Raw genomic sequence first — 26,479 nt, 5'->3', positions numbered from 1 at the left:
CCGGATGTTGGTTTAGGGGGCTTTGGACTTGTTTTTGGGCAAAAACAAGGTTGGATCGATCAGTCGATCGATTGGCTTATGCCCAATCGATCGGTCGATCGATTGGGAGAGTCCTCGCGACAAGTTCCCTCCCAATCGATTAGTGGATCGATTGAGAGGAGTGTCGCGCGAACAAAAAGCCTCCCAATCAATCAGCCAATCGATTGGGAGCCTCCAATTGATCGGTTGATCGATTGGGAGGAGCGATTTCGCTCGATAAAGGTTGGATCGATTAGTCGATCGATCCAGGCAATACCCGAGAGCACAGAGGCACTCTGGATCGATCGCTGGATCGATCCAAAGCCTCCCCAATCGATTGGGAGCAATTCAATCGATTAGGATACGACCGTTGGCGTTGGATAAAGACGTTGACGTGCAATTTCATCGACAAGAACTTACGGCTTTCTTCTCCAGCGAGCACAGATCTTCACAGAGCTTCTCCACAGAGTTCTCACCGCCAGTTCTTGAAGTTCTTGGAGGTTCTTCCTGTTGGTGCGGTTAGCACTAATGATTTAACCCAGGTTTTGATGAATGACAAAAAGGTTAAGTTAGGTTTATTGTTGATCTAACACTCTGATCGAGTGTGCAGGATAAGTCCAGACAGGTCGACGGGCTGACCGGATGTCTGGCACGAAGCCCAGCTAGGTCGACGGGCTGACCGGATAGCTGGCGAGAAGTCTAGCTAGGTCGACGGGCTGACCGGATAGCTGGCAAGAAGTCCAGACGGGTCGAAGGGCTGACCGGACGTCTGGCAGGTAAGTGAGGTAAGTCACTAGAGGGGAGTGACTGCGAGGACGCGTTCCCGGGAAGGGAACATTAGGCGTCGATCCGGCTTAGATCCATTTCGGATGTCTAAGTCGAGATCGTGACTAGATTCCGGTCTCGGAAAGACGGAATCTAAGTCATACTATTTGTGCTAATTCATAAATGTGCTAACAATCTATTTTGCAGGATATATATTGCCTCGGACTAACTTTGTTTTGCAGGAAAGGGAATTTTCTGGAACAAGGTGGTCCGGGTGCCCGGAGGGGATCCGAGCGCCCGGAAGGGATCCGGGCGCCCGGAAAGCAAATTATATCCAGGCCAAGTCGTCACCACGTGGAGCATCTCGGTTTGAGCAGCTACGTCACATTCCAGGCGCCCGGAAGGAATCCAGGCGCCCGGAGCAACATATAAAAGAAGCCCCAGGCAGGAGCTTCATAATCATTTTTCACATCTGAGAACTCTGAGATTACTCGCTCTGCTGCTCTGCGCTCCAACGACGCTCACAAAGCTCTGACGACACGTTCCCGCTCTTTTAAATTCCTTGTCTGTCGGTACAGCTTTGTTTTTCTTTTCATTAGCATCTTTTTGTACTTAAATTGTAATTATCCGAATTGCTAGTGAATTGCCCAACGAAAGTACTCAAGGAGTACGGGCCTTCGAGTAGGAGTCGTCACATGCTCCGAACGAAGTAGAAAAACCCTGTGTCTACTTTACTTTTCCGCTGCGCTTATACTCGATATTTTCGAATCGATATTCACCCCCCCTCTATCGAATCTAACGGTCCTACAAGTGGTATCAGAGCGAGTACCGCTCTGATTTGGTGCAACCACCAATCAGACTGGGGTGAAACCTTTTATTTTTTTCGGTCTTCACTTTTACACTTTATTCCAAACTGGTTTATTTTTTTTAATATTTTTTCAATTAAATATAAATTGGTGCAACACCAATCTAGATTTTTCTACTTTTCCCGCACTACTAATCCAAGACCAAGTCTTGGGATATTTTTTTTGGCTATTTACTTGTGTACAGGATGTTCCAACAAGAAGGCTTCAGCACAGTACGACCTCCACTCTTCAACGGGGACGATTTTTCGTACTGGAAGAAGCGCATGGAGGTTTACCTCAAAACAGACTTCGACCAGTGGATGAGCGTCACGAGAACCTATAAAATTCCAGCGAACAACTCTGGGAATATACTGGATCCTGAAGACTGGACAGCAGATTTGAAGAAAAAAGCGTCAACAGAAAATAAAGCGATCAACACTCTACAGTGCGGATTAACAAGAGAAGAACTAAACAAAGTCGGTCCACACAAAAACGCTAAAGAGCTATGGGACAAATTGATCGAGCTGCACGAGGGAACGAGCGACGCCAAGGTAACCAAATGAGACCTGCTCTTAAATAAAATTCTTAATATAAAAATGCAGGAAGGTGAAACGGCAAATCAGCTCCACGCGAGGATCAAGAACATCCTCAACGGGCTTCATGCGATAGGCCACCAGATGGAAAACAGAGACTTAATAAGGTATGCATTAAATGCTTTTCCACGTAATAGTTTGTGGGCATCAATCGTAGATGCCTACAAGATTTCTAAAAATCTTTCTAAGTTAAAATTAGACGAGATTTTCTATGAATTAGAATTACATGAACAAACTAATGCTGGAGCCGAGAAAGGTATAGCTTTATTTGCAGGTTCGTCCAAGGAAAAGAAGAGCAAGCCTGAATATGAAGAAGATTCCGACCAAGACTCCGAAGACGAAGAACACCTGGTGAACTTGGTAAGAAAAATGTTACCAGGAGAAAAAGGAGCTTTAGCAAAAAGGACCTTCAAAAGATCAGCTCTCCCTCAGAACAAAAGAACGTGACTTGCTTTGGCTGCAATAAAAAGGGACACTATAAGAACGAATGCCCAAAACTGAAGTTCGACAAACCGAAGTCAACCAAAAAGAAGGCCCTCAAAGCAACGTGGGACGACTCCTCGGACGAATCAGAGGAAGAAGAGCAGAAACATCAGAGCCACCTGAAACAGAAGACGAGTTGGAAGATGAAGACGGGTCTGAACCCGAAACAAGCCACGAGTCCGTACTCGTTTCCGAAGGCCCGAATGAGGTAGATTTTAATTTAAACAAAAAAATTTTTAGAATTATTTCATGTTTAAATAGTAAATTGATTAAACTAGAAAATGAAAACAAATCACTTCTTGAGGAAAATCAAAACCTCAAGGAACAAAAAGAAAATACAAATCCAACTCAAGATCTAACACTTGAGGAGGAGAATTTATCATTAAAAAATGAGATTAACAATTTAAAAGAAATGTTAGAAAAATTCACAGCAAGATCAAAAAAATCTAGACTTAATCCTAAATAATCAAAAAGCATGCTATAATAAAACCGGACTAGGATATAAGTTGAATTCAAATAAAATCTTCAAATCATTAATAACCCAATACAAATCAACCAATCTAGCTTGGGTTCCGAAAGCGTGCTTAACCACGCAAATAGGACTTAATCAATATTATATACCTAAAGAAAAAATACATTATATAAAATCGAATAAACCAAACCAAAATCCAAAATACAAACCTAAATCAAATTCAAAATTTAAACACTTTAAAAATCAACAAAATTATCATCAAGTTAACCATAACTATAAAAGGAATCGACACAAACCTAAATCCAAAATTTAAATTAATGGCCAATAATTCAGGGGGAGGCTCCAGAATAGCTGGCACCTCCAAAACTAATTTACCCGACAGGGTAACCTAAAACAAACTAACCCGGCAGGGTAATTAGGATTAGAGACCAAGTTTAACTTGAATCATGGTACTGGTGAAGTTTTTGGATGATAGTACGTTAGGGAAACTTGGGCATCGCATGTCTAGAAAGATATGGTTTCGATCTGGTGCATTTGGCCAAGTGGAACTGACCGAAGCTACCCTTAAATGAATCCTAACCAGTTAGACCAAGATTTAATACTAAGCTCCGTGGATAGGACTATTCGGAAAACCTCGAAAGGTTGGTTACTTCTAATGACGTCCATGTGACTCACCAAGCTTAGAAGTTTATCCGAAGATTGCCTATTTGTGGAGACCAAAGCTAAATCTGAATCTAACACAAGTTAAACCAAAACTCCATAATTAAAAATCTAATTTCATCTCACAAAATCATAGGATTCCCTGATTGATAATATAGATTGGGTGAGATGAATAAGGCTTCAAAATTTTAATTTTAAACTTAAAAAATTAATTTCAAAATTTTAATTTTAAACTTAAAAATTAATTTCAAAATTTTAATTTTAAACTTAAAAATTAATTTCAAAACTTTAATTTTAAACTTAAAAGTTAATTTCAAAATTAATTTCAAAATTTTAATTTTAAACTTAAAAATTAATTTCAAAATTTTAATTTTAAACTTAAAAATTATTTCAAAATTTTAATTTTAAACTTAAAAATTTTAATTTCAATTTTAAACTTAAAAATTAATTTCAAAATTTTAATTTCAAAATTTTAATTTTAAGCTTAAAAATTATTTCAAAATTTTAATTTTAAACTTAAAAATTAATTTCAAAATTTTAATTTCAAAATTTTAATTTTAAAATTAAAAATTATTTTAAAATTTTAATTTTAAACTTAAAATTTTAATTTCAAAATTTTAATTTTAAACTTAAAATTTTCATTTCAAAATTTTAATTTTAAACTTAAAAATTAATTTCAAAATTTGAATTTTCAAACTTAAAATTTTAAAACTTAAAATTAATTTCAAATTTTTAATTTTAAACTTAAAAAAAAAGGGTTAAACACCAGGGGCAGGCGCCCCTGGTATTCCCCTCCGGGGCGCTCGGGAGGGGATCCGGGCGCCCCGCCCAAAATCAACCCCGGGCGCCCGGAAAGGCTCCGGGCGCCCGGAGTTCCCTATAAATAAGGGGCAGCAGGTGCCCCCAATCCTTGCCCCACAAAAACTTCACTTTTGCCAAGGTTCACAGCTGGTATCCACGTAGATAGGGATGACGGGACTATGTCTTGGCGGAGGGGGGCACAGCACCAGCCCGATCCAGACGCACAAGTGGACGAGTTCATGCTTGCACTGTTTCCAGAGGAAGCCGCACCGGCTCCACCACCACCCCTAGCTCGAGCACCACGTCACGCTCCCCGCACTCTAGCCGACCGTATGACCGAACTAGAGAGAGCTATGGCGAGTCTCCAGCAGGAGAACTCTGATTTTCATCGGGACATACGGCGAGAGGTTGCCGAGTTACGAGCTGCCGGGGAGACCCGACACACTGAGCTGATCCTTGGGATCTGGACCACCCCCTTCATCATCTCAGTAGTTCTAGTTTCACTTCTGTAGCTACACTACCTGTAAAATACTTTGGATCTATCTAGTGATATTTCAGACTTGCATTGATTATGTTCTATCTTGGTAGCCTAGGAATTTTGAATTTCAGAAATATTTTCAAAGATGACTGTTTTTAACTCATAGGTTCAAACATGTATCAGCTTTTAAAACTTTCCCTTTTTAGTTTTTCAAAAACAGTTTTTGCCTTAGACTAGTTTTGAATCCCTAGAAAGCATGTACCCATAGGACTAGTTTTTGAGCATCTCACCAACACCTCAGGTTTACCTTACTTGTGTTTGACAAACATAGAAAGGGGTGAGATGCATAGGCCAACTGTCTGGACTTAAGATGCTTATTTCAGTGCATCAACATAAGTCTGAACGTTAAATACAAATTAGACATTAATCAGATTAAGTTAATCAGTCAAGTCAAACACTGACTGCTTATAATCAACTTAATCTGACTAACCAAGTGAAAGATACTATCTTCTGATAGTTAGTTAGTAAATAATTGGTTAGACAACTGTTTAATTTTAAGTGTCAAGTTCAGGGGGAGAAATTAATTTTGTATGTTTTTGTACATCTATTTTAAAATTAACTTATTTTTTGAACAAAGTCTTCAAAAAGTTAAAATTAACCTAGTATTGGAACTTGAAAATTATAATTTACCTTTTGAAAAGTAAGTGTTACTTAAAATCTTAATTTGAAAAACCTGATTTGAAAACTTTACACGTTTGAAAAATTAAACGTGATTAACTTTAAACTTTTACCTTTTTTTTAACTTGACTCCCCCAAGTCAACTTGACTATTTTTTAACTTGGTGTTAAAAATTTATACTTTTATCAGTATCTTTGAATTTTGAATCAAACTTAGATATTTTCCAAAATTAGTTGTTTCTTACAGTAACTCTACGCTATGCTTGTTTACCCTTGTCTATTTTTGATGAATGCCAAAGGGGGAGGGTTAAGTGGTTAAGTTAGCTAAACCAAATTGAAAACACTAAAACCAACCTAAAAACCTCCACATAATGATGTTATCTGTTTTTTTCTTGCAAATGTCTTCACTAACTTAACCAGGTTGTCATTCCATCAAAAAGGGGGAGATTGTTGGTGCGGTTAGCACTAACGATTTAACCCAAGTTTTGATGAATGACAAAAAGGTTAAGTTAGGTTTATTGTTGATCTAACACTCTGATCGAGTGTGCAGGATAAGTCCAGACAGGTCGACGGGCTGACCGGATGTCTGGCACGAAGCCCAGCTAGGTTGACGGGCTGACCGGATAGCTGGCGAGAAGTCCAGCTAGGTCGACGGGCTGACCGGATAGCTGGCAAGAAGTCCAGACGGGTCGAAGGGCTGACCGGACGTGTGGCAGGTAAGTGAGGTAAGTCACTAGAGGGGAGTGACTGCGAGGACGCGTTCCCGGGAAGGGAACATTAGGCGTCGATCCGGCTTAGATCCATTTCGGATGTCTAAGTTGAGATCGTGACTAGATTCCGGTCTCGGAAAGACGGAATCTAAGTCATACTATTTGTGCTAATTCATAAATGTGCTAACAATCTATTTTGTAGGATATATATTGCCTCGGACTAACTTTGTTTTGCAGGAAAAGGGAGTTTTCTGGAACAAGGTGGTCCGGGCACCCGGAGGGGATCCGGGCGCCCAGAAGGGATCCGAGCGCCCGGAAAGCAAATTATATCCAGGCCAAGTCGTCACCACGTGGAGCATCTCGGTTTGAGCAGCTACGTCACATTCCAGGCGCTCGGAAGGAATCCAGGCGCCCGGAGCAACATATAAAAGAAGCCCCAGGCAGGAGCTTCATAATCATCTTTCACATCTGAGAACTCTGAGATTACTCGCTCTGCTGCTCTGCGCTCCAATGACGCTCACAAAGCTCCGACGACACGTTCCCGCTCTTTTAAATTCCTTGTCTGTCGGTACAGCTTTGTTTTTCTTTTCATTAGCATCTTTTTGTACTTAAATTGTAATTATCCGAATTGCTAGTGAATTGCCCAACGAAAGTACTCAAGGAGTACGGTCCTTCGAGTAGGAGTCGTCACAGGCTCCGAACGAAGTAAAAAAACCCTGTGTCTACTTTACTTTTCCGCTGCGCTTATACTCGATATTTTCGAATCGATATTCACCCCCCCTCTATCAAATCTAACGGTCCTACACTTCCAAGTCAAGAGGTGGATCTACAGCAAGAAGAAGAAATCTAGGGTTAGGGTTTTCTTGTGCAAACTTGTAAGCTTTTGCTTGTAGTGTGAACTTGTAGTGTGAACTTTCCCTTTCCCTTTTCTTCTTGTAGTGTGAACTTGTAGGGCTTCTCCGCCTTTGGTAGTTACCATAAAGGAGTGCTTTATTAGTGGAGGGTGCATGAGTGTGTGGATCCTTGGATTAGTCACCTCTTCTTGAGGTGGATACCAAGTAAATCCCTAGTGTTAGCGTTGAGTGTATTTCTTTGTATTTTTCGCTGCATATCCTTGAAGAAACAAGCAACGACAAACACGAGATCGCGCCGAGCTATTCACCCCCCCCTCTAGCTACATAATCGGTCCCAACAAGTAGTATCAGAGCAAGGTTGCTCTTCACCGGAATCATCGCCGGAAAGGGAAAAGAGCTAGAGGGTGTAGAAGTTGGAGCAAATTCTATCAAGTCAAAGATTTCATCATCAAGCTCAACTTCAAATGGAATTCCAAGATGGTCTTGGATTCGATACAAGGGTGCCTCCACCATTCACAATGATGAGCTTCGATCTTTGGAGATCAAAGATCGAGAATTTCTTGATGGTGGAGATAGAGCAATGGTTTGCTCTAAGGGAAGGATTCGAAGCTCCAAAGAATTCAAAGGGCAAAATTCTCAAGAGGAGCAAGTGGAGCCAAGACCAAATCCAAAGATGTGAGGCCAATGACAAAGTGACCAAGCTTTTGGTCAATTTATTGCCGAAAAACATCTTGGAGCAAATTGGAGATGTTGAAGATGCCAAAGAGGTATGGAGCAAATTGGCCAAGATTCATGAGATCCCTTCCACTGTACCAAATCAAGAGGAATCCAAAGAGGGTGACTCACTGGATCAAAATCAAGAGGACTCCGAAGTTGAGAGATGCTTAACTTCCGAAGATGAAGAAGTCCAAGAAGCCTCATCTTCAAAGGAGCACAATGAAAAGGGCAAAGAGGGAGCATACTCTTTGTTCCATATACAAGATGAGGAGGAAGAAGACTCCACCTCTAGGATTGAGGGGGAGCGACATTTGGTGACACCGGATCAAGAAGAAGGAGAAGTCTCCTCATCCGGGTCAAGAGAAGAAGAGGATGAAGAAGCTTCCACCTCCACAAGTCTAGTCAAATTTATTGGAGGAGCATCACTGTTGGAACAAGAGGAAGTTTCTACATCCGGGTCAAAAGAAGAAGATGTCATCCCTACACATGAAGGTATAACTAATTCAATTAAAAATAAAAATCATATCATATGTTTTGAGTGTAGGGAGCATGGACATTATAAGAGCAAATGCCCTAAATTGGCCAAGAAAAAGAGCCAAGTGGCACCAAAGGGCAAGGAGAAGCCCAAGGAGACCGTCCCCACAACAAAGAAGAGCAAGGAGCACATTGTGTGTTTCTCTTGCAATCAAAAGGGGCATTATAGGAGCTAATGTCCCAAGGGGAAGAAAGCGGTCAAGGCTCATGAAGGAAGCACAACTCAAGGGGGAGTCTCCAAGGTAAAAAGAAAGGTATCATTTATTGAGCCTACTCCCTTGAATAATGGTAAAAAGCATGTTAGTTCTCATTTTTATTATTTTAATGTTATTTACCATAAGAATAGAAAGCATGAGAGCTTTAAAGAAAAACATGTGGCTCTACATGCTAAAACTACCACACCTAAGTTTAGAAAGGTAGATAAAAATCTAGACAAGGAAACTAAAAATTTTAGTTATAAGTCTAGAAATAAAAATGCTCATGAATTCATTGAAAAACCTAAAGCTAAGGACTTAAGGATGGAAAATCAAGTCTTGAGGTCAAGACTTGATAAGTTATAAAAGACCCTAAAAAGGATGAAAAATATCCTAAAAGGGCAAAATGAGCAAAACCTAGGTTTAGGAGCACAAAGGTCATCCAATGGCCATAGAGGTTTGGGATATAAACCCAAGGCTAAGAGGGATATAATTTCTTACCATAGGATTCCATATAGCTATGGAACCGAGTCTAGTTCTAAGAGTCAAGTCAAAAATACTAGAGAGATTATCCCTAAGAGTATTTTTGCAACAAATGTGACTAAGACTTCTAAGAAGTCTAAGAAAGTCACAAAGAAGGTCACAAGGGAGGTTATTCCTAGAGTTGACCTAGAAAAGGTGATCAAGGCTTCTAAGAAGCCTAACAAGGTTACTAGGAAGGTATCTAGGGAAGTTATCCCTAGTGAATACCTAGAGCATCCAAGGAGCACCAATAGGTTTTGGGTTCCTAGGAGCATTTTTTCTACCCCATAAATGGGTTAGAGAGTGTCAACTCCGATTAGAAGGGTAGTTAACCCAACTTTGATGAAGTTGACACTTGGAGAGCATTTTCAAGGTTATTATTAACTTTTGAAAATGATAAGGGGTATATGTTTACTCTTGGGAAGAGTAAAATGTGTCACATTTTGAGAAATTAGATGATATTCTAAGTGACACAAATAGGAAAAATCAAAAGAACTACTAAGTTGAGATTTTGGTATGTTCTTAGGAAATTAAAGGCAATATATATATGCCTTAACTTAAAGTGGTTACTCTTTGAGAGAGTAATTTGTGCCAAAAATTGAGGAATATGTTTAATTTAAATTGGCAAAAATTGGAAAAGTAAAAGAAATGTCAAAATTGGGTTTTGGCACTTTCTTGGGACATTTTGGGCAATGTAGGGTTTAAACCTTAAATTAGCTAAGGTTTAAGGATACGTAGATAGTTATTCTAGGTATTTTATTTATGCTAATTTGTCATGCTTTGTTTGTCCATCATATGCCATGACATCATATCTTGCATTCATGTTTTATTATGAAAAACACAAAAATATCATGTCATGTCATACATACATCATATAGTTATAGGAAATTTTCTTTTGAAAATTATTTCTTTTTGATGTATGTCATAACATATCATGCATTATTTTAATTCCTTGCAATTTAAGGATAAATGACATTCAGTAACGAATAACATCCTTGGTGGATGTTCATAACCTCAAAATGCCTAGATAGATATGCATGATCCCTAGATTAGGGCAAAACCAAAAGTTTGCATCTCACTAAGAACTATAAGGTGACTTGTATGTATTTTAGTGCACATTAAATACAAGTGAGATGTTAGAATGATGAACAAAAACCCAAAGATGTTGATTTAGTGCATTCTTTTGAGTTTTAAGATCATCAAAACACATAGTTATGTGTTTTCCAATCATTGGGAAAGCTAATGTACAAGTCATGTGCATTGAGCCCAAAGAACATGGTTGGAAATTGATTTTGAAAATGGTTTTAAAATACTTTTGGAAAACCTTGATGAAGACTATCTTTTGATAGCACTCATCATTGAAAAGTTAGACACAAACTAGAAGAAAACACTAAAGTTTTTATAAATTTTTTAGTTTGTGTCAATCTTAGAAAATATGAAGTATTTTCTTAGAAAACTATTTTTCCACGATAATATATGCCCTAAGGAATGTCTACATGAATTTTCATAATTTTTTGAATTTTGTAGAATTTTTGGAGAGTTTCTGAAATTGACTGAAATTGAATTTCAGCCTTTTCAGAGCTTCAATCGATCAACCGATCGATTGAAGTGCCTCAATCGATCAGATGATCGATTGAGAAGGCATTTCTCACGAGCAGAAGCTCGCTGGATCGTTCAACCAATCGATCCACGCAGTCTGAATCGATAAGTGGATCGATTCAGCAGAGTTCAATCATTATGACCCAACTCCAATCGATTGGGAATGCTGATTTTGGCTGGGAAAGCCTGATTTCAGCATTTTGAACCACCTTTAGTCTAGGTAACCATTCCTAACCCCTCAACACACAGTTGTATACATTTAGGGGGAGTTTTCATGATGAAAGCAAGGATGGATTGGTTAAGGAAGACTACGTAGAGGTTTAGGTTGATGTTTGGTTTCATTATTTAATGTATGAATATCAAAACTTCTATTTTGGGTTTCCTAAAGGTTTAGGGATTCCAAGTCATTGTTGGTGCAATGACAGAAGTTACGTGCATGTCTTTAGGGGGAGTTACTCTTTAAGGACATGAAAAATTATTTTCATACACCTTGGAAGGTGGTTTTACCTTCTTTAGTGAAAATGCTCAAGGTTGGGCATTGGAATACAATGGAGAGTGGATATCTTCATTGTTTAGTGGTATATGCTCAAGGATGAGCATTTGTGAAAATAAAGGGTATGAGACCTTTATTTGAATCGTGTTATGAACAATGAGTAAAGTTGTGAACACCGGTGAGTAACTCTTCAGGGGGAGAGTTTCTTTTTGATGTGTGTCAATAGGGGGAAAATGTAGGATTAGTTAGTCCTTCATTCTCATATTGGCATGAAGTAAGTTCAGGTTATGGGATTAGCCTAACTTACAAGTGGTATTGTTAAGTGGTATTGTCAAACATCAAAAAGGGGGAGATTGTTGGTGCAATATTCCCTAGGTCAAGGTTGACCTGGTTGACTGAGCTTGAATTGGTTCAAGCTTGAGTCTTGATGTTTGGGTTTCAATGTTTGACAATACAAGGAGACAAGACATGGAGATTGCAGGTGCAATTGTTCATGTGGTGAGATTGTGAAGGAGAGTCAAGTAGATCAAGGTTGACTGGATACTTGACTGGAAAATCCTAGTGAGTGAAGTCAGGTGAAAGTCCTAACTGGGAGGTTAGGCAGACCAGAAAGTCCTGGTGAGTGAAGACAGGCAAATGAGAAGTCCTAGTGAGTGAATCTAGGCAGAAGAAAAATCCTAGTGAGTGAAGCTAGGTGAAAGTCCTGGTGAGTGAAGCCGGGCAGCTGGAAAATCCTGGTGAGTGAAGCCAGGTGAAAGTCCTAGTGCGTGAAGCTAGGCAGATGGAAAATCCTGGTGAGTGAAGCCAGGTGAAAGTCCTAGTGAGTGAAGCTAGGCAGATGGAAAGTCCTGGTGAGTGAAGCCAGGCACGGGAAATCCAGGTGGATCAAGGTTGATCGGACACCTGGTGAAGATAAGCCCAAGTTGGTCAAGGATGACCGGACACTTGGCACGAGGAGAAAAGCCCAAGTAGGTCAAAGGGATTGACCGGATACTTGACACGGGAAATCCAGGTGGATCAAAGTTGATCAGACACCTGGTGAAGAAAAGTCCAAGTAGGTCAAAGGGATTGACCGGACAAGAAGGGAGCCCTAGCAGGTCAAGGGTGACCGGATGCTAGACATGATGTACCAACAGGTCATGGTTGACCGGATGTTGGTTTAGGGGACTTTGGACTTGTTTTTGGGTAAAAACAAGGGTTGGATCGATCAGTCGATCGATTGACTTATGCCCAATCGATCGGTGGATCGATTGAGAGGAGTGTCGCGCGAACAAAAAGCCTCCCAATCGATCAGTGGATCGATTGAGAGGAGTGTCGCGCGAACAAAAAGCCTCCCAATCGATCAGCCAATCGATTGGGAGCCTCCAATTGATCGGTTGATCAATTGGGAGGAGCGATTTCGCGCGATAAAGGCTGGATCGATCAGTCGATCGATCCAGGCAATACCCGAGAGCACAGAGGCGCTCTAGATCGATCGCTGGATCGATCCAAAGCCTCCCCAATCGATTGGGAGCAATCCAATCGATTGGGATTCGACCGTTGGCGTTGGATAAAGACGTTGGCGTGCGATTTCGTCGACAAGAACTTACGGCTTTCTTCTCCAACGAGCACAGATCTTCACAGAGCTTCTCCACAGAGTTCTCACCGCCAGTTCTTGAAGTTCTTGGAGGTTTTTCCAAGTCAAGAGGCGGATCTACAGTAAGAAGAAGAAATCTAGGGTTTGGGTTTTCTTGTGCAAACTTGTAAGCTTTTGCCTGTATTTTGTTCCCTTTCCCTTTTCTTCTTCTAGTGTGAACTTGTAGGGCTTCTCCGCCTTTGGTAGTTACCATAAAGGAGTGCTTTATTAGTGGAGGGTGCGTGAGTGTGTGGATCATTGGATTAGTCACCTCTTCTTGAGGTGGATACCAAGTAAATCCCTAGTGTTAGCGTTGAGTGTGTTTCTTTGTATTTTCCGCTACATATCCTTGAAGAAACAAGCAACGACGAGCACGAGATCACGTCGAGCTATTCACCCCTCTAGCTACATAATCGGTCCCAACAAATATATCATCCACGTAAATTAGAAAAAATATGGTAAATTTTTCATCACATTTATAGAATAGTGAAGAGTTAGTTTTTGATCCAGAAAAATCCTGAATGTGAAGCCAATTAGATAGACGATGAACCACGCACGAGGTGCTTGTCGAAGACCGTATAAAGATTTCTGAAGTTTACAAACATGTGTTGAAAGTTGTTAGTGGATGAAACCTGGTGGTTGCTCCATAAAAATAGTTTCTTCAAGTTGCCCATGAAGGAAAATATTGGAAACATCTAATTATTTTATCGACCAATTGGAGTTAATAGTTATAGACAGTAACAATTTGACAGTTGTAATTTTGACAATCAAACTGAAAGTATCATTGAAGTCAACACCTGGTTGTTGACTAAAGTCTTTTGCAACAAGGTGAGTTTTGTAGCGTTCAATGGATCTATATGCTTGATACTTAATTCGGTAAACTCATTTAGAGCCCAATATATTCATAGACGGAGTATGAGGAACTAAGGTCCATATTTTATTACGGAGAAGAGCATCAAACTCTATAGCCATCGTAGCAGGTCAATTTAGGTCTTTGACTGTCTGTGTAAAGCTAGTCGGTTCAACAAAACTTGAAGAAGCAATTAGAGCATGTTAAAGAGGATAATGGGTGGAAACTAGTGGACATCGAGCATAAATCTCGCTTAAAGGAAGCATACGTCGAGGAGTATCGTCATCAGAACTATTTGAACATGAGTGGTTAGATTGATGTAAATCAGGACTAGAGAGCGGAACATTTCTAGATGTTGAGTCTGCAAGATTTGGTGGGGATGGAGCAGAGCCCAAAATTCCATCTTCCCTTGTACTTTGAGTATGTCTTGTTAGAGCAACCTGTGATAGTTCTGGTATACTATTAGGGGTAATTAGAAAAGTATCTTGATTATCGGAGAGAATGTCTGAGGGAACAACTGCAAATGGAAAGAGAGACTCATCAAAAGTAACATGTCAAGGAATATATATTTGCCCAGTTGATATATGTAGGCAATGATACCCATGATACAAATTACTATAACCAAGGAAAACACATTGTTGAGACTGATGGTCTAACTTATGTTTAGAGTAAGGTCGCAACCAAGGATAACATGCGCAACCAAAGATACGGAAGAATGAATAATCCATAGAGCAATTATAAAGTCTTTCTAAGGGGCTTTTGTTTTGAACTAGTGGAGTGGGCAAATGATTGATAAGGTATACTGTGGTTGGACAACGTCATTGCAAAATTTAAGCAGAACTGAGGCATGATTAAAAGAGCTAAGCTAGTTTCAATTATATAACAAGGTTTCCTCTCAATGGATCCATTTTGTTCAGAAGTGTGGGGACAAGAGACTCGATGAAGGATGCTTGAGGAGGTAAGATGATGATGAAGGGCTTAATACTCTCCTCCCCAATCCTAATGAAGAGAGAGTATTTAACGATCAAAATAACGCTCAACATGCTTTTGAAAATGAGAAACAAATATCGAAGAGATCAAAATTTCTTTTTATAGGAAAAATTCAAGCAAACTTGTTAAAATTGTTAATAAAAATAACATAATAAAGAAAACATTTATTAGAGAGAATAGGAGCAGGACTCCACATATCAGAGTGAATAATTTCTAAAGAAAAACTAGAGGTGCGAGTAGAAGACACAAAAGGTAATTTATGAAATTTTGCTTTCATGCAAACTTTACATAAGTGAGATGAGGAGACTAAAGAAATTGGTAAACCATACTAATTGATGATATTCTAAACTAGATGTAGAGATGGATGACCAAGACATGCGTGCTAAGAGAATTTGTCTATGTGTTCTCTAACAAAAGCATTAGTATAGGTGTGCTGAAGATGATAGAGACTGTCTATAATGTTTCCTCAAAGTAGAGTAATTCCTGTTGTGGGATCCTTCACAAGACAATGATGAGAATGAAATTCAAATAATACATTATTATTAAGAGAAAATTGACGCACAGAAAGTAATTTTTGATGATAAAAGGAACATGAAGAATGTTGTGTATACGAAAAGTTTGACCACATGTGTGAAAAGATGTGTTTCCAAGGAGAGTAATTTGCAAACTTGAGTCATTACCAATTTGTACCATGTCGGATTCATGATAAGGCGAAACCTCTGTGAGAATATCATATTTTGGTATAACATGATGAAATTATATTAGGAGAGATAGAAAGTGAGAATGCTTCAATGAGATAACTAAGTTGTAAATTGCCAAGAAGGTGGTGATCGGTTTGAAAATGCCGATTCTCCTTATGAAATAGTTATTTGTCCTAATGTTGCAGGACCACCAGTAAAATTTGAGTCAAATCTTTTAGAACATTGAATACTAATATGTCCAACTCTGAAAAAAATTTGACATTTTTCAATTATAAGACTAATCAAATCTTCTAAAATAACTAGTGATCATGCACACGTGTGTAATATAATACATTGAAATCACATTGATCCTTTATAATTAATCATTTATAATGATTAATTAAGCATTTTAGCATTAAAAATACTAAAGTAGAGTCGTTAGTTAAATTACCTGACTTTTGAAAATCTGAATTATTTGGATCTTTGAAAATTCGAATTGTTAGGATTTTCAAGTAAAAAAACTAAGAAAAGTATATTTTTTAATATTTTCGGCCTAAAATATTTATAGAAGCTTTTTTGATTATAGTGTTGTCAATTCTAAGATGTAGGACTAAAAAGAACTATATTTTTTTTATATAAAACAATCATAGAAAAATTCATAATAATATGACTGAGTCTCGAACTCTAGATCACTGATTGTTTCGCTTGTGGAATTACTAATAAACCTTGGAATTATTTTTAGTGTGAATAGAAAAAAGGATATTAACGTAAATTCATTTTACACTTCACCAAAGTTAGTTAGTAAAGGGGGGAAGATTTTTAATAAAATAGTAAGATAAAGACCAGTGTGACCTAAGAAGTGATAAATTTGACATCGATCTTAACTTTACTTGCGGCTACCTTGATATCGTTGAGTATCTGACATCGAAAATAAATAACTCGTCCCTGAATAGTAATAGACCTTGTTAGAAGAATTTTCGACGGCTGGCGTTAGTAACTCCTATGTTGCTCTTGGTCGGTAGCAACAGAAGATCTGGTAATGACGGGGCAGAAAAGATGGCGGCGGTAGGGGCACCGGTGGCAGAGACTATGGCAGGAGAAGCCGGCGCCAGCAATTGCACAGGCGGTAGAGAAAAGGAGAAGCTAAAAAAATAATTCACTATTCGTCTTCATGAAAACGGCGAAAGAGAAAAGAATAAAAGGGGCGAGAAACGAAAAAATATTTTAGAAGAGAATGGGGAAAGAAACGTGGCAGACGGTAATAGAAACGAGAAAGAGAGTGTTAAACAAAATTCACAGCTAGATCAAAGCTAGCATTATAGAAATGATGAAAATAGAAAATAATTATTTTTGGATAATTTTATTGATAAAGTTAAATTAATTATTTATACAAATTGTTTAATTAATAATGAAAATATTAAATATGACATATAATAATAATAATAATAATAATAATAATAATAATAATAATAATAATAATAATAATAATAATAATAATCGTCGTAGTGAATATAATAAATCTGGAAATATTATCTATAATAAATCTGGAAATATTATCTTTTATTGATTGAAAATAATTTAAGATTATTTCCATAATTACTCTCTTTGTTGTCATTATTGATCGAGCTCGAGTTGGTTGTTGTACCTAGTTGGAAAGTGATCGTGATGTCAAGGCCTACATTTGGCATAGTGTCAGTGTCGGACCTAAGATTTTGATGGCCTGAGTCGAGTTTAAAAAAAAAAATGGTGTATTAGAAAAGAACAATGGTAAGATAAATTTGCACCAATGAAGATTCAATGGTAAGATAAATTTAAGCCTAAAAGAATAATGCAAAATAGTATTTACAATGATCTATTAGAAACGTATCTAATTAGAAGTAAAGAATTTCAAATGCAACAAGCTAACAAATTTAATGGCGTAAACTAATCGAATCGAATTGGATGGAGTTAATAGGAATTAAGCATGAGTAGAAGCATAGCAGAAGAGAACAAGAATAATTGGCCTTGCTTAATTGCTCGTCTCCCTCTCACGGTCTCACCTTTTCCCTTTGATTTTGTAACTACACAAAACATGAAACACACAACGCTTCAAAAGCAAGAGAACTAATGCCGCAAGAAAGAGCAACGAGCTAGCAAAGTTGATCGAAAACAAAAACTGGACAAATCGAACAGAATTACATAAACTTACCAAAATAGAAGATGAATCGAAGAGGCTGCTATCGTTGGCCGTGTAGGAGACGAGCACCCTTGAAAAGTAGGAGCTTAGTACTGACGACGAGGGAGGGCCGAAAGTGGAAAATGATCCCTACCGTCCCACGCACGAGGTGACAACGCGGAAGAAGTGGAAGGGGAGAAGGAGATTGGCGGAGGAAAAGACTAAAGGGGGGAAGGGAAGGGTGGGCTCGAGGATGATGAAAAAGGTGAAGCCGACGAAGGGCACGATAGAGCCCTCGAGGACAGTGTCCGATTCGACAAAAAGTATCTCGGTGAGTCAACGTCGGGTTACTCACGACAAAATTAGGGTGGAACCATAATTTTGAGCCCCTCTTAAAAATGGGCCTGAGGCAAGCGCCTCCTAGGCCTTACCTCAAGTCCGGGTCTGCACAGTGTGTACAAATTCGTCCCACTTTAGACGGTACTTAGAGGTTGTCGTGCAGCGCCGACTCAAGGCATAGGCCATTAAGACCTATGCCTAGGGCCCTTATTATATTGGGGAGCGGATCTTCTGGACCAGGAATTCCTGGTCCACCCCTGGACCACAACCCTCCTATAAAACTCTCCCTCACCTGCTTTGCACGTGCACGCGCCAACGCTCAAAAAAACCCTAGCCACTTCTAACTCCAGTCGTCCAGCGCCGCCTCCCTCCCTCCAGCGCCGCCTCCCTCCCGTGCGTCGACTCCCTCCCTCCAGCTCCGCTTCCCTCCCATGCCTCCCTCGTCGCCTGCGGCCTCCCTCCAGCGCCTCCATCTCCAGCGTCGACCTCCAGCGCTGCCTCCATCCAGCATCGCCGACCTCCAGTGCCGCCTCCAGCCAGCATCACCGACCTACCGTCCTCCACCTCCAGTGCCGCCTCTAGGGACCTCGAATTCGATTCTAGCGACCTTCGTCCTTGGAAGAAAGTAGATTTCACCACCTGGTTTCAGTTTTAGCTTCTTGTTTGTTGCTTTGAAATTGCTGTAATTCATAACTTTGTATGTACTTTTATGTATTTCCTTCCCGAAATTGTAAGAACTTCTATGCTCACTAAAATAGCAGACAACATGCTTTGCTTATTTAGCCACAATAAGTACTCAGGGTATCCAGTGTTAGTCCAGGTAGTCCGTTCCAAGTCCTTGTTTGAACTAATGAATTTTGTCCTTTTAACTTTCTTTGTCATGTTATTTTAGTCCTATTCGACTAAAAGAAATAAGTAGATGACAGTATTTTGTTGTGACTACTACTGAATTGAAGAAAATTGTAAACCTCTTGGTCTGCTACTGGATTCTTATTATCAGAATTTTTCTTTCTTCTACTGCTGCATAAACTCTGAATTTTTGCCTGTGTAAGTGTTCTCATTCTTCAGCTTTATCTTCATCAGTTCCCTGTCCAATTCCATAACTGATTTGTGATAGATGGCCTCTCCTGTCCAACTAATGTAGAAGTGACCTTTAAATAATTTGAAAACTTTGTTAGATAAACATAATTCTTATATCCTTCGCTTCTTTATTCTTGTTTTACTTTTACAACAAAAGAAGTAAGGCTGGGAGAAAAAGTGGATGATAAAATCATATCTCATACCCTTTTATTTAAACTATGAAATTTCTGTGAAAGAATATTTATCCTTTTATGGTTAAAAAGTAAGGATACAGCATTTCCATCCTTGTTTTGCTGATTGAGATTATTATTGGAATGGTTAATTTGCGCTTTGTTTCTTTCTGTCAATGTTAACAATATAATTTCTGGTTGAGAAAATAGATGAATTCATGGAAGTGTTCTGTGAGAAACCTGAGGCTGAGAAAAGATCCTTTGTGTCATTTCAGTGAGATGTCTTTGTTTAGTTTTTATAATTGAGTCTAATTTCACTGTTCAAATTCATGGATTTCATTAAAAAATATATGAGAGGTATTGAGAATATTTGGTTTATTGTTTTTTAATGACTTCCTCATTTATGGTTAGGCTCCTAACGTTTGCAGGTTGTACTTGATTTGGATGAGACTTTAGTTTGGGCATATGAGACATCTAGTCTTCCGTCTGCAGTTTGTATGCCGGCCATTGAAGTTGGTCTAAAGTGCTTTGAACTAGAATGTATATCTTCAGAAAAGGTTGGTCTTATGACTTGCCTATTTTAAATTTTCAGCATCATCTTAAGGTCCATTTGTAATTTTGCTGACAATTATTTAAGGATGTCGATGGAAGACCAAAGGTCAGCCATGCCACTGTGTTTGAACGTCCTGGTTTGCACGAATTCTTAAAACACTTTAGTGAATTTGCAGATCTTATTCTTTTCACAGCTGGCCTTGAAGGTTGCAGTTTTTGGTGCTAGTTTTCTTAGTTGCGTGTGTGTTTTAAAATTTTTATGCTTCTGTGCGTAATTATTGTATGCTCCCTTTTGCATCAGGTTATGCTAGTCCTGTTATTGACAGAATAGACGCTGACAAAAAATTAAGTCATCGGCTATACAGGCCTTCGACTGTGAGCACGTAAGTGAAAGTTCTGTGCATGAATTCACACTCTTTGAGTTATAAATAATCTCTGTAGCTGCACATTTTGACTGTGATTATATTTCGAGTGTTATTGATCATAGTCAATATCATGGAAGTTTTAGCCATTGATATTCAAATGGTACTTAGTAGAGTGCACAAACATTGTCATATAGTTGTTGGCCAACATATGTTTTTTCCCTAGGTTATACACAAAGTAATGTTCTGAAAAGAAAATAAGCTTTGTTTTTTTTTTTTTTTGTTGAAGGATAGTTTGTTGGAGAGTCAAAGTCTCATAAAATACAATTAATAAAAAATATCGATTCTTCATAGTGTAATTTATGCTTCAGATGTTATTTAATGTGAATTACTGAATCATTAGTGACAACTTTTCTTTAATATAAATTATCATTCATTTATTGAATCCAATGAAGATTCATATAGCCAACCTCAGATAGTTAGGACAAACACATTTATATGTTTACTGAATGCTCAAGTGTCATAATAAAATTTACCGATTGCATGTGGTGCCTACATATATCCATATAATTTTTGTATCCAAAACATTCTACAGTCTATTGCTAAATCCTGCACATACTATACATTATTGTTCAAGCAAATGTAATCCGTTTCTGTGAATCAGGGAACACCGAGACCATGTCAAAGACCTTACTTGTGTATCGAAAGACCGCTCCCGCACGGTTATGGTCGACAACAATCCATTTAGCTTCTTGCTTCAACCTTCCAATGGAGTACCATGTGTGTCATTCTTTGCAGCACAACCTTGTGATAACCAGGTAACAGACTTGGACTAATATCTGCGCACTAATTTTCTTTCTTTCAATCTAATAAGCAATTACTAAACAAATTCCTTATCCATCAAAATATTTTCTTTGCTTACAGCTCATGAAAGTCATTCTTCCCCTTCTGAAGCAACTTTCATTTCAGAAGGATGTCAGACCTGTTCTATATGAAAAGTTTCACATGCCCAAATGGTTTGAACACCAAGGAATCCCCTCCATAAACCCTAGTCTGTGAGACATCATCGAATTCCTGCTTCGAAGCTCCTCTTACTGGAATGTACAGTAAGTATTTTAATATACACAACGCAGGAACCCTAATTCAAGGGGGGTCCCTGCTTGTAGATAATGATTGGAAGAATCTCCTGAGCGTCAAGGAGTGTCGAAGGACCAAGATTTTATGGCTCGAAGGAAGAATTCTGAGATCGTAATGGACAGTATCTATTGTTTTCATGGAAACATTAAATTCTGGTTGATGTGATTGTTGATTCATAGGGCATTACATTTGCTTAGGAAGATTACTTCAAACGAGAAGTGGAGCTGTTTTTGTATTTTATATTATTTTCATTGATCTTTGTATGAAGCAACTTCTTCTTATTCTTCTAAATCCTATAGATCAAAGGATAGATATGGACCATCTGTCCAAATAAAATAGTTTGAAGAAAAACTTGATTTTTTTTAATCTAGATATTAAACTCTTTGAATAGGCAATTGATTAATCTTGAAGATGAATGATCTGGTCTTACAAAAGAATTTAGTTCCATAACTAATTCAAAGCATACACTAGTGATAGAAACAAAATCAAGTCATTCAAAGCATGGAACCAAAATCAAATAACACCAACAAACAAAGTATGTTTAATCTAAAGTCAGTCATCATATTTAAAAAAACATCCAAAAAAAAATAAAAGGTTGCTCTCCGGGATTCACCATTGCTACATCTAAGCTGCACAAACAAGGAAAAATATCAGTTCATCTATTATTGAAAGGTTTAATATGTCTTTGTTCCTGGAACGTGAGATGCTGATGGTTTGGAAGTATACCAGTTCTGACTTTATGATGAGGAACACAACAATACCAGATTCGAGGGAGAACAACTAACATTCAAAGTCAGAGATTAGTAGTCTACTATGAATGTTGCGTAAGAGACTGAGATAGGGCTATTCAAATTAAACCAACAATTAGACACTTGTAACTTTTCTTGAGAAGCATTTAGTCACATTTTAATTAGCACAAACCTTCTTTTTCATCGGATTAGAAGTGGTCTTCGTTGCCTCTTTCTTTATGCATCCATAGTAAAACACCAACCATCATTACTGGTACCATATAACGCCAGCCATCAACAACACTTCACCATCACTTGAACAAAACTCCATCAAATATAGAAATCAAGTACAAAACTCCATAATATAATATGAAGAAAACAAACATATACCTTCATACATCAGCACTCGATCAACCATTACATAACTCTATGAATTAGAAAACTATCAAACATCACAAAGCACACAACATCATCATAAACAACTATCCGAAAAACACATGCTCCCCACCTTCTTTCAAGACAAACTCACAATTCCATAAAAGACATCAACATATAGTAACACCAACCAGAATGCTAGCTATACACCATATCTCATCCACTTATCACCATAAAATAAAATCATCACAAGATCTCCACATTCTAAAATGTTTACATAAGTAGAATCTTTACAAACAAATCCTCCAAAAAAACAACAATTGCACACTAAAGTTTAGCTCACTAAAATGTTTACATCAGTAGAAACTTCATCTATTAGTTTTCACAATATAAGAGAAATTTAGCCTATCAAAAATCTCCAACTTCCAAAATTTACAAAACCCTGCAAATGCACAACAACACTTAAAATTCCAACATTGCATATATACTTTAATCATCATACCTTTGCATCCATACTTAAAATTCGATATATTGAAACTCCATACATTCCCAATATGAATCTTATTACCTTCATCAATAACATCAAGTCACCTTCCTGACTAGCTTCATTTTCTTCAAAGTTCAAATGACGACAACTCGTAGAGTCACCCTCCATGGTTTGAGTCCAAGCTGAAACCTTATGTTGATGGTGAGCACAAACTATTATCAGTTGCAATTCAAAAATCTTCTAAAAAAATCATATTGTGTCAGAAGCAAAGGATATAAGAATTATGTTTATCTAACAAAGTTTTCAAATTATTTAAAGGTCACTTCTACATTAGTTGGACAGGAGAGGCCATCTATCACAAATCAGTTATGGAATTGGACAGGGAACTGATGAAGATAAAGCTGAAGAATGAGAACACTTACACAGGCAAAAATTCAGAGTTTATGCAGCAGTAGAAGAAAGAAAAATTCTGATAATAAGAATCCAGTAGCAGACCAAGAGGTTTACAATTTTCTTCAATTCAGTAGTAGTCACAACAAAATACTGTCATCTACTTATTTCTTTTAGTCGAATAGGACTAAAATAACATGACAAAGAAAGTTAAAAGGACAAATTTCATTAGTTCAAACAAGGACTTGGAACGGACTACCTGGACTAACACTGGAGACCCTGAGTACTTATTGTGGCTAAATAAGCAAAGCATGTTGTCTGCTATTTTAGTGAGCATAGAAGTTCTTACAATTTCGAGAAGGAAATACATAAAACTACATACAAAGTTATGAATTACAGCAATTTCAAAGCAACAAACAAGAAGCTAAAACTGAAACCAGGTGGTGAAATCTACTTTCTTCCAAGGACGAAGGTCGCTAGAATCGAATTCGAGGTCCCTAGAGGCGGCACTGGAGGTGGAGGACGGTAGGTCGGTGATGTTGGCTGGAGGCGGCGCTGGAGGTCGGCGATGCTGGATGGAGGCAACGCTGGAGGTCGACGCTGGAGATGGCGGCGCTGGAGACGGCGCTGGAGGGAGGCCGGCGACGAAGGAGGCATGGGAGGGAAGCGGCGCTGGAGGGAGGGAGGCGGCGCTGGAGAGAGGGAAGCGACGCTGGACGGCTAGAGTTAGAAGTGGCTAGGGTTTTTTGAGCGTTGGCGCGTGCACGTGCAAAGCAGGTGAGGGAGAGTTTTATAGGAGGATTGTGGTCCAGGGGTGGACCAGGAATTCCTGGTCCAGAAGATCCGCTCCCATTATATTGGGGCCCACAAATTTTACACACACATACACACATATATATGTATATACACCTAGATAAATTAATATGAATATTAATTTAAAAACATATGAGTTTGGATATTAAATATTTAAAATTATGGCTAAAATAAATTTTAGTCGAGATTTATTTTCACCACTAATTTTAATTTTTTACTAGCTAAACTAGATTTGGTCAAAAATTTTAAATTTTTTATAGATTAAATCTAGATTTTTTTTATTTTTTTTTACTTGAATTAGATTTAATTGATACTTTTAATTTTTTACTATTAAAATTAGATTTGTTTGGTAATTTTTTTATTAAAATTAAATTAGTAATTTTAAATTGTTTACTATAAAAATTTAATTTATTAATCAAAATTAAATTTTGTTAATAAATTAAAAATATTTATTGGTTATACTTAATTAATATTTTTTTATAAAAATACTTTTAAAAGTCAAAATCATATTTAATAGTGTAGTATTATTTCTTTCTTAAATTTTATTTTTCTTTCACTATTTTTTTATAATTCACCATAAATTTTATTAATAATTTATCAAAGTTAAAATTGATAAAAAAAAAGATAGTTTAGTTCACGAATCTCCCCTCAATACGAGATTAAGAGGAAAGGTTTATTATACGTAATGATTATATCTAGTACACGAACCTATTTCCTCTAGATCACACAATAATTTTACCATTGTGTCTAGACTTTCCTTTCTCGAAGTTAAAAATGATTGATAATTTTTTTAAAAAAATTATAATTAAAATGTATATTAAAAAAATTACAATAATTTTTTTTCTTGATTCTAAATTAGTTAATATAAAACATTTTTTTAAAAAATTTTTGCTAATAACAAAAAAAAAAGTGAGATTTGACATAAGATAAAGTTATTGCTATGTGACTTAATTAGTCACTGCTTCTAATTGTATAAATAATCATTGGTAATATATGAAACTGCTCCTTTAAATTTTACTAATAAAATTAAATGTCGCCCCTGGGATATGGTTGAGTTGGCTAATACGGGGTAGATATTGTTATAATGGACAAAGTGTCGAATCTTGGCAAAACCAAGAAAAATGCTCTCCCCGCAGTGGCCAACTACAACTTGGTCGTAGGGTCGGTCGACACACATTGCTCGACCATGGCCTCATCTTTTTTAGGAGCTCTAACATTTGGCAAGGTTAAATGACCAGTACTGTCATTACTCGTCAAAACATCAGTCGTAGTTGATAGTTTCACCCGGAAGGTTGTGGATACGTTATTAACATAAATTAATGGATTCGTTATGCACTTAAGTAAGTCGTACCTGTATATAAGTCAACTTGATTCAGTATAATTAAGTGTTGAATTTACACTATATGAATCCACATGTGTGAAAGTCTCTCTCCTTATAGTTCACAATTACAATACGTGTGTTGAATTTACACTATATGAATTCACATGTGTGAAAGCCTCTCTCCTTATAGGCTACGTTTGGTTGGGTGTAATGTAATCTAACTTGTAATGTAATCAAATTTGTAATGTAATGTAATGTAATCTTGATTACATTACTACGTTTGTTAATGTAATGTATGTAATCTTTGATTACAAAGGTAATTACATTCTTTTGTTTGGTGTCCATTATTTTTTATAAGGAATGTAATTCATATTATTATAAAATGACAAAAATATCCTGTGACCTCTATCGGCATTCGCTACACCTCTGCCGGAGTTTGCAGCAGCCATCGGCAACCAGCTGTCGCCGCCACCGTCGGTCGCCGCAGCAGGCCACCGTCTTCGCCAATCGGTGGCGATGGGCGACGGCAGGTGAGGACCAGCGGGCAATGGTGGCGGAGGCGGAGGCGGACGGCGATCAGCGGCCGACGATCAACGGCCGACAATTGGCAGCGGCGGTGGCGGCCGATTGTCGGCGGTCGGCGACCTGCGGCGGCGGCCGGCGATCGGCGGCCGGCGACCGGCGACGGCGGCCGATGAAGAAGGTCGGCGACCGGTGGCGGGCAAAGGTCGACAACAGACTAGGGGTATATTCGACATTTAAACTTTGGTGAAACAATGACCTCGTAATGTAATCGGATTACATAACATTTGCTTTGTAATCCAGATTACAAATCTTCACTACCTTTTGTAATCCAGATTACATTACATTACAAGTTTTAAATCAAACCAAACAAAATAATCGACTTTGTAATGTAATCTGGATTACATTACAAGGTAGATTACAGGCTACCAAACACAGCCATAGTTCACAATTACAATACGTGTGATACAATATAACCAACTAACTTATCTTGAAAAT

At 38.0% G+C, this 26,479-nt stretch overlaps 1 protein-coding gene and 1 long non-coding RNA gene across 2 annotated transcripts; one reads left to right on the top strand and one right to left on the bottom strand.

The window, feature by feature from the left end:
* The first annotated feature begins 17,958 nt into the window (after positions 1-17,958).
* LOC121980168 (CTD nuclear envelope phosphatase 1-like) lies at positions 17,959-21,636 on the top strand. The gene is made up of 7 exons (XM_042532130.1): positions 17,959-18,036; positions 18,379-18,669; positions 19,723-19,851; positions 19,932-20,052; positions 20,148-20,229; positions 20,873-21,026; positions 21,133-21,636. Exons 1-7 carry the CDS (start codon positions 17,959-17,961, stop codon positions 21,265-21,267), a joined length of 990 nt encoding a protein of 329 aa, XP_042388064.1. The 3' UTR covers positions 21,268-21,636.
* Positions 21,637-22,675: 1,039 nt separating this feature from the next.
* On the bottom strand, positions 22,676-24,085 carry LOC121982383. Its single transcript, XR_006112089.1, has 3 exons — positions 23,780-24,085; positions 23,017-23,124; positions 22,676-22,890 (listed from the first exon to the last, which is right to left on the bottom strand). It is a non-coding gene; the product is annotated as an uncharacterized LOC121982383 (long non-coding RNA).
* Positions 24,086-26,479: the final 2,394 nt, after the last annotated feature.

Source organism: Zingiber officinale, chromosome 5A, assembly GCF_018446385.1.
Source record: "Zingiber officinale cultivar Zhangliang chromosome 5A, Zo_v1.1, whole genome shotgun sequence".
NCBI lineage: Eukaryota > Viridiplantae > Streptophyta > Magnoliopsida > Zingiberales > Zingiberaceae > Zingiber > Zingiber officinale.
The sequence above is the reverse complement of the archived record's forward strand: the minus strand, read 5'-3'. Positions and strand labels throughout refer to the sequence as shown.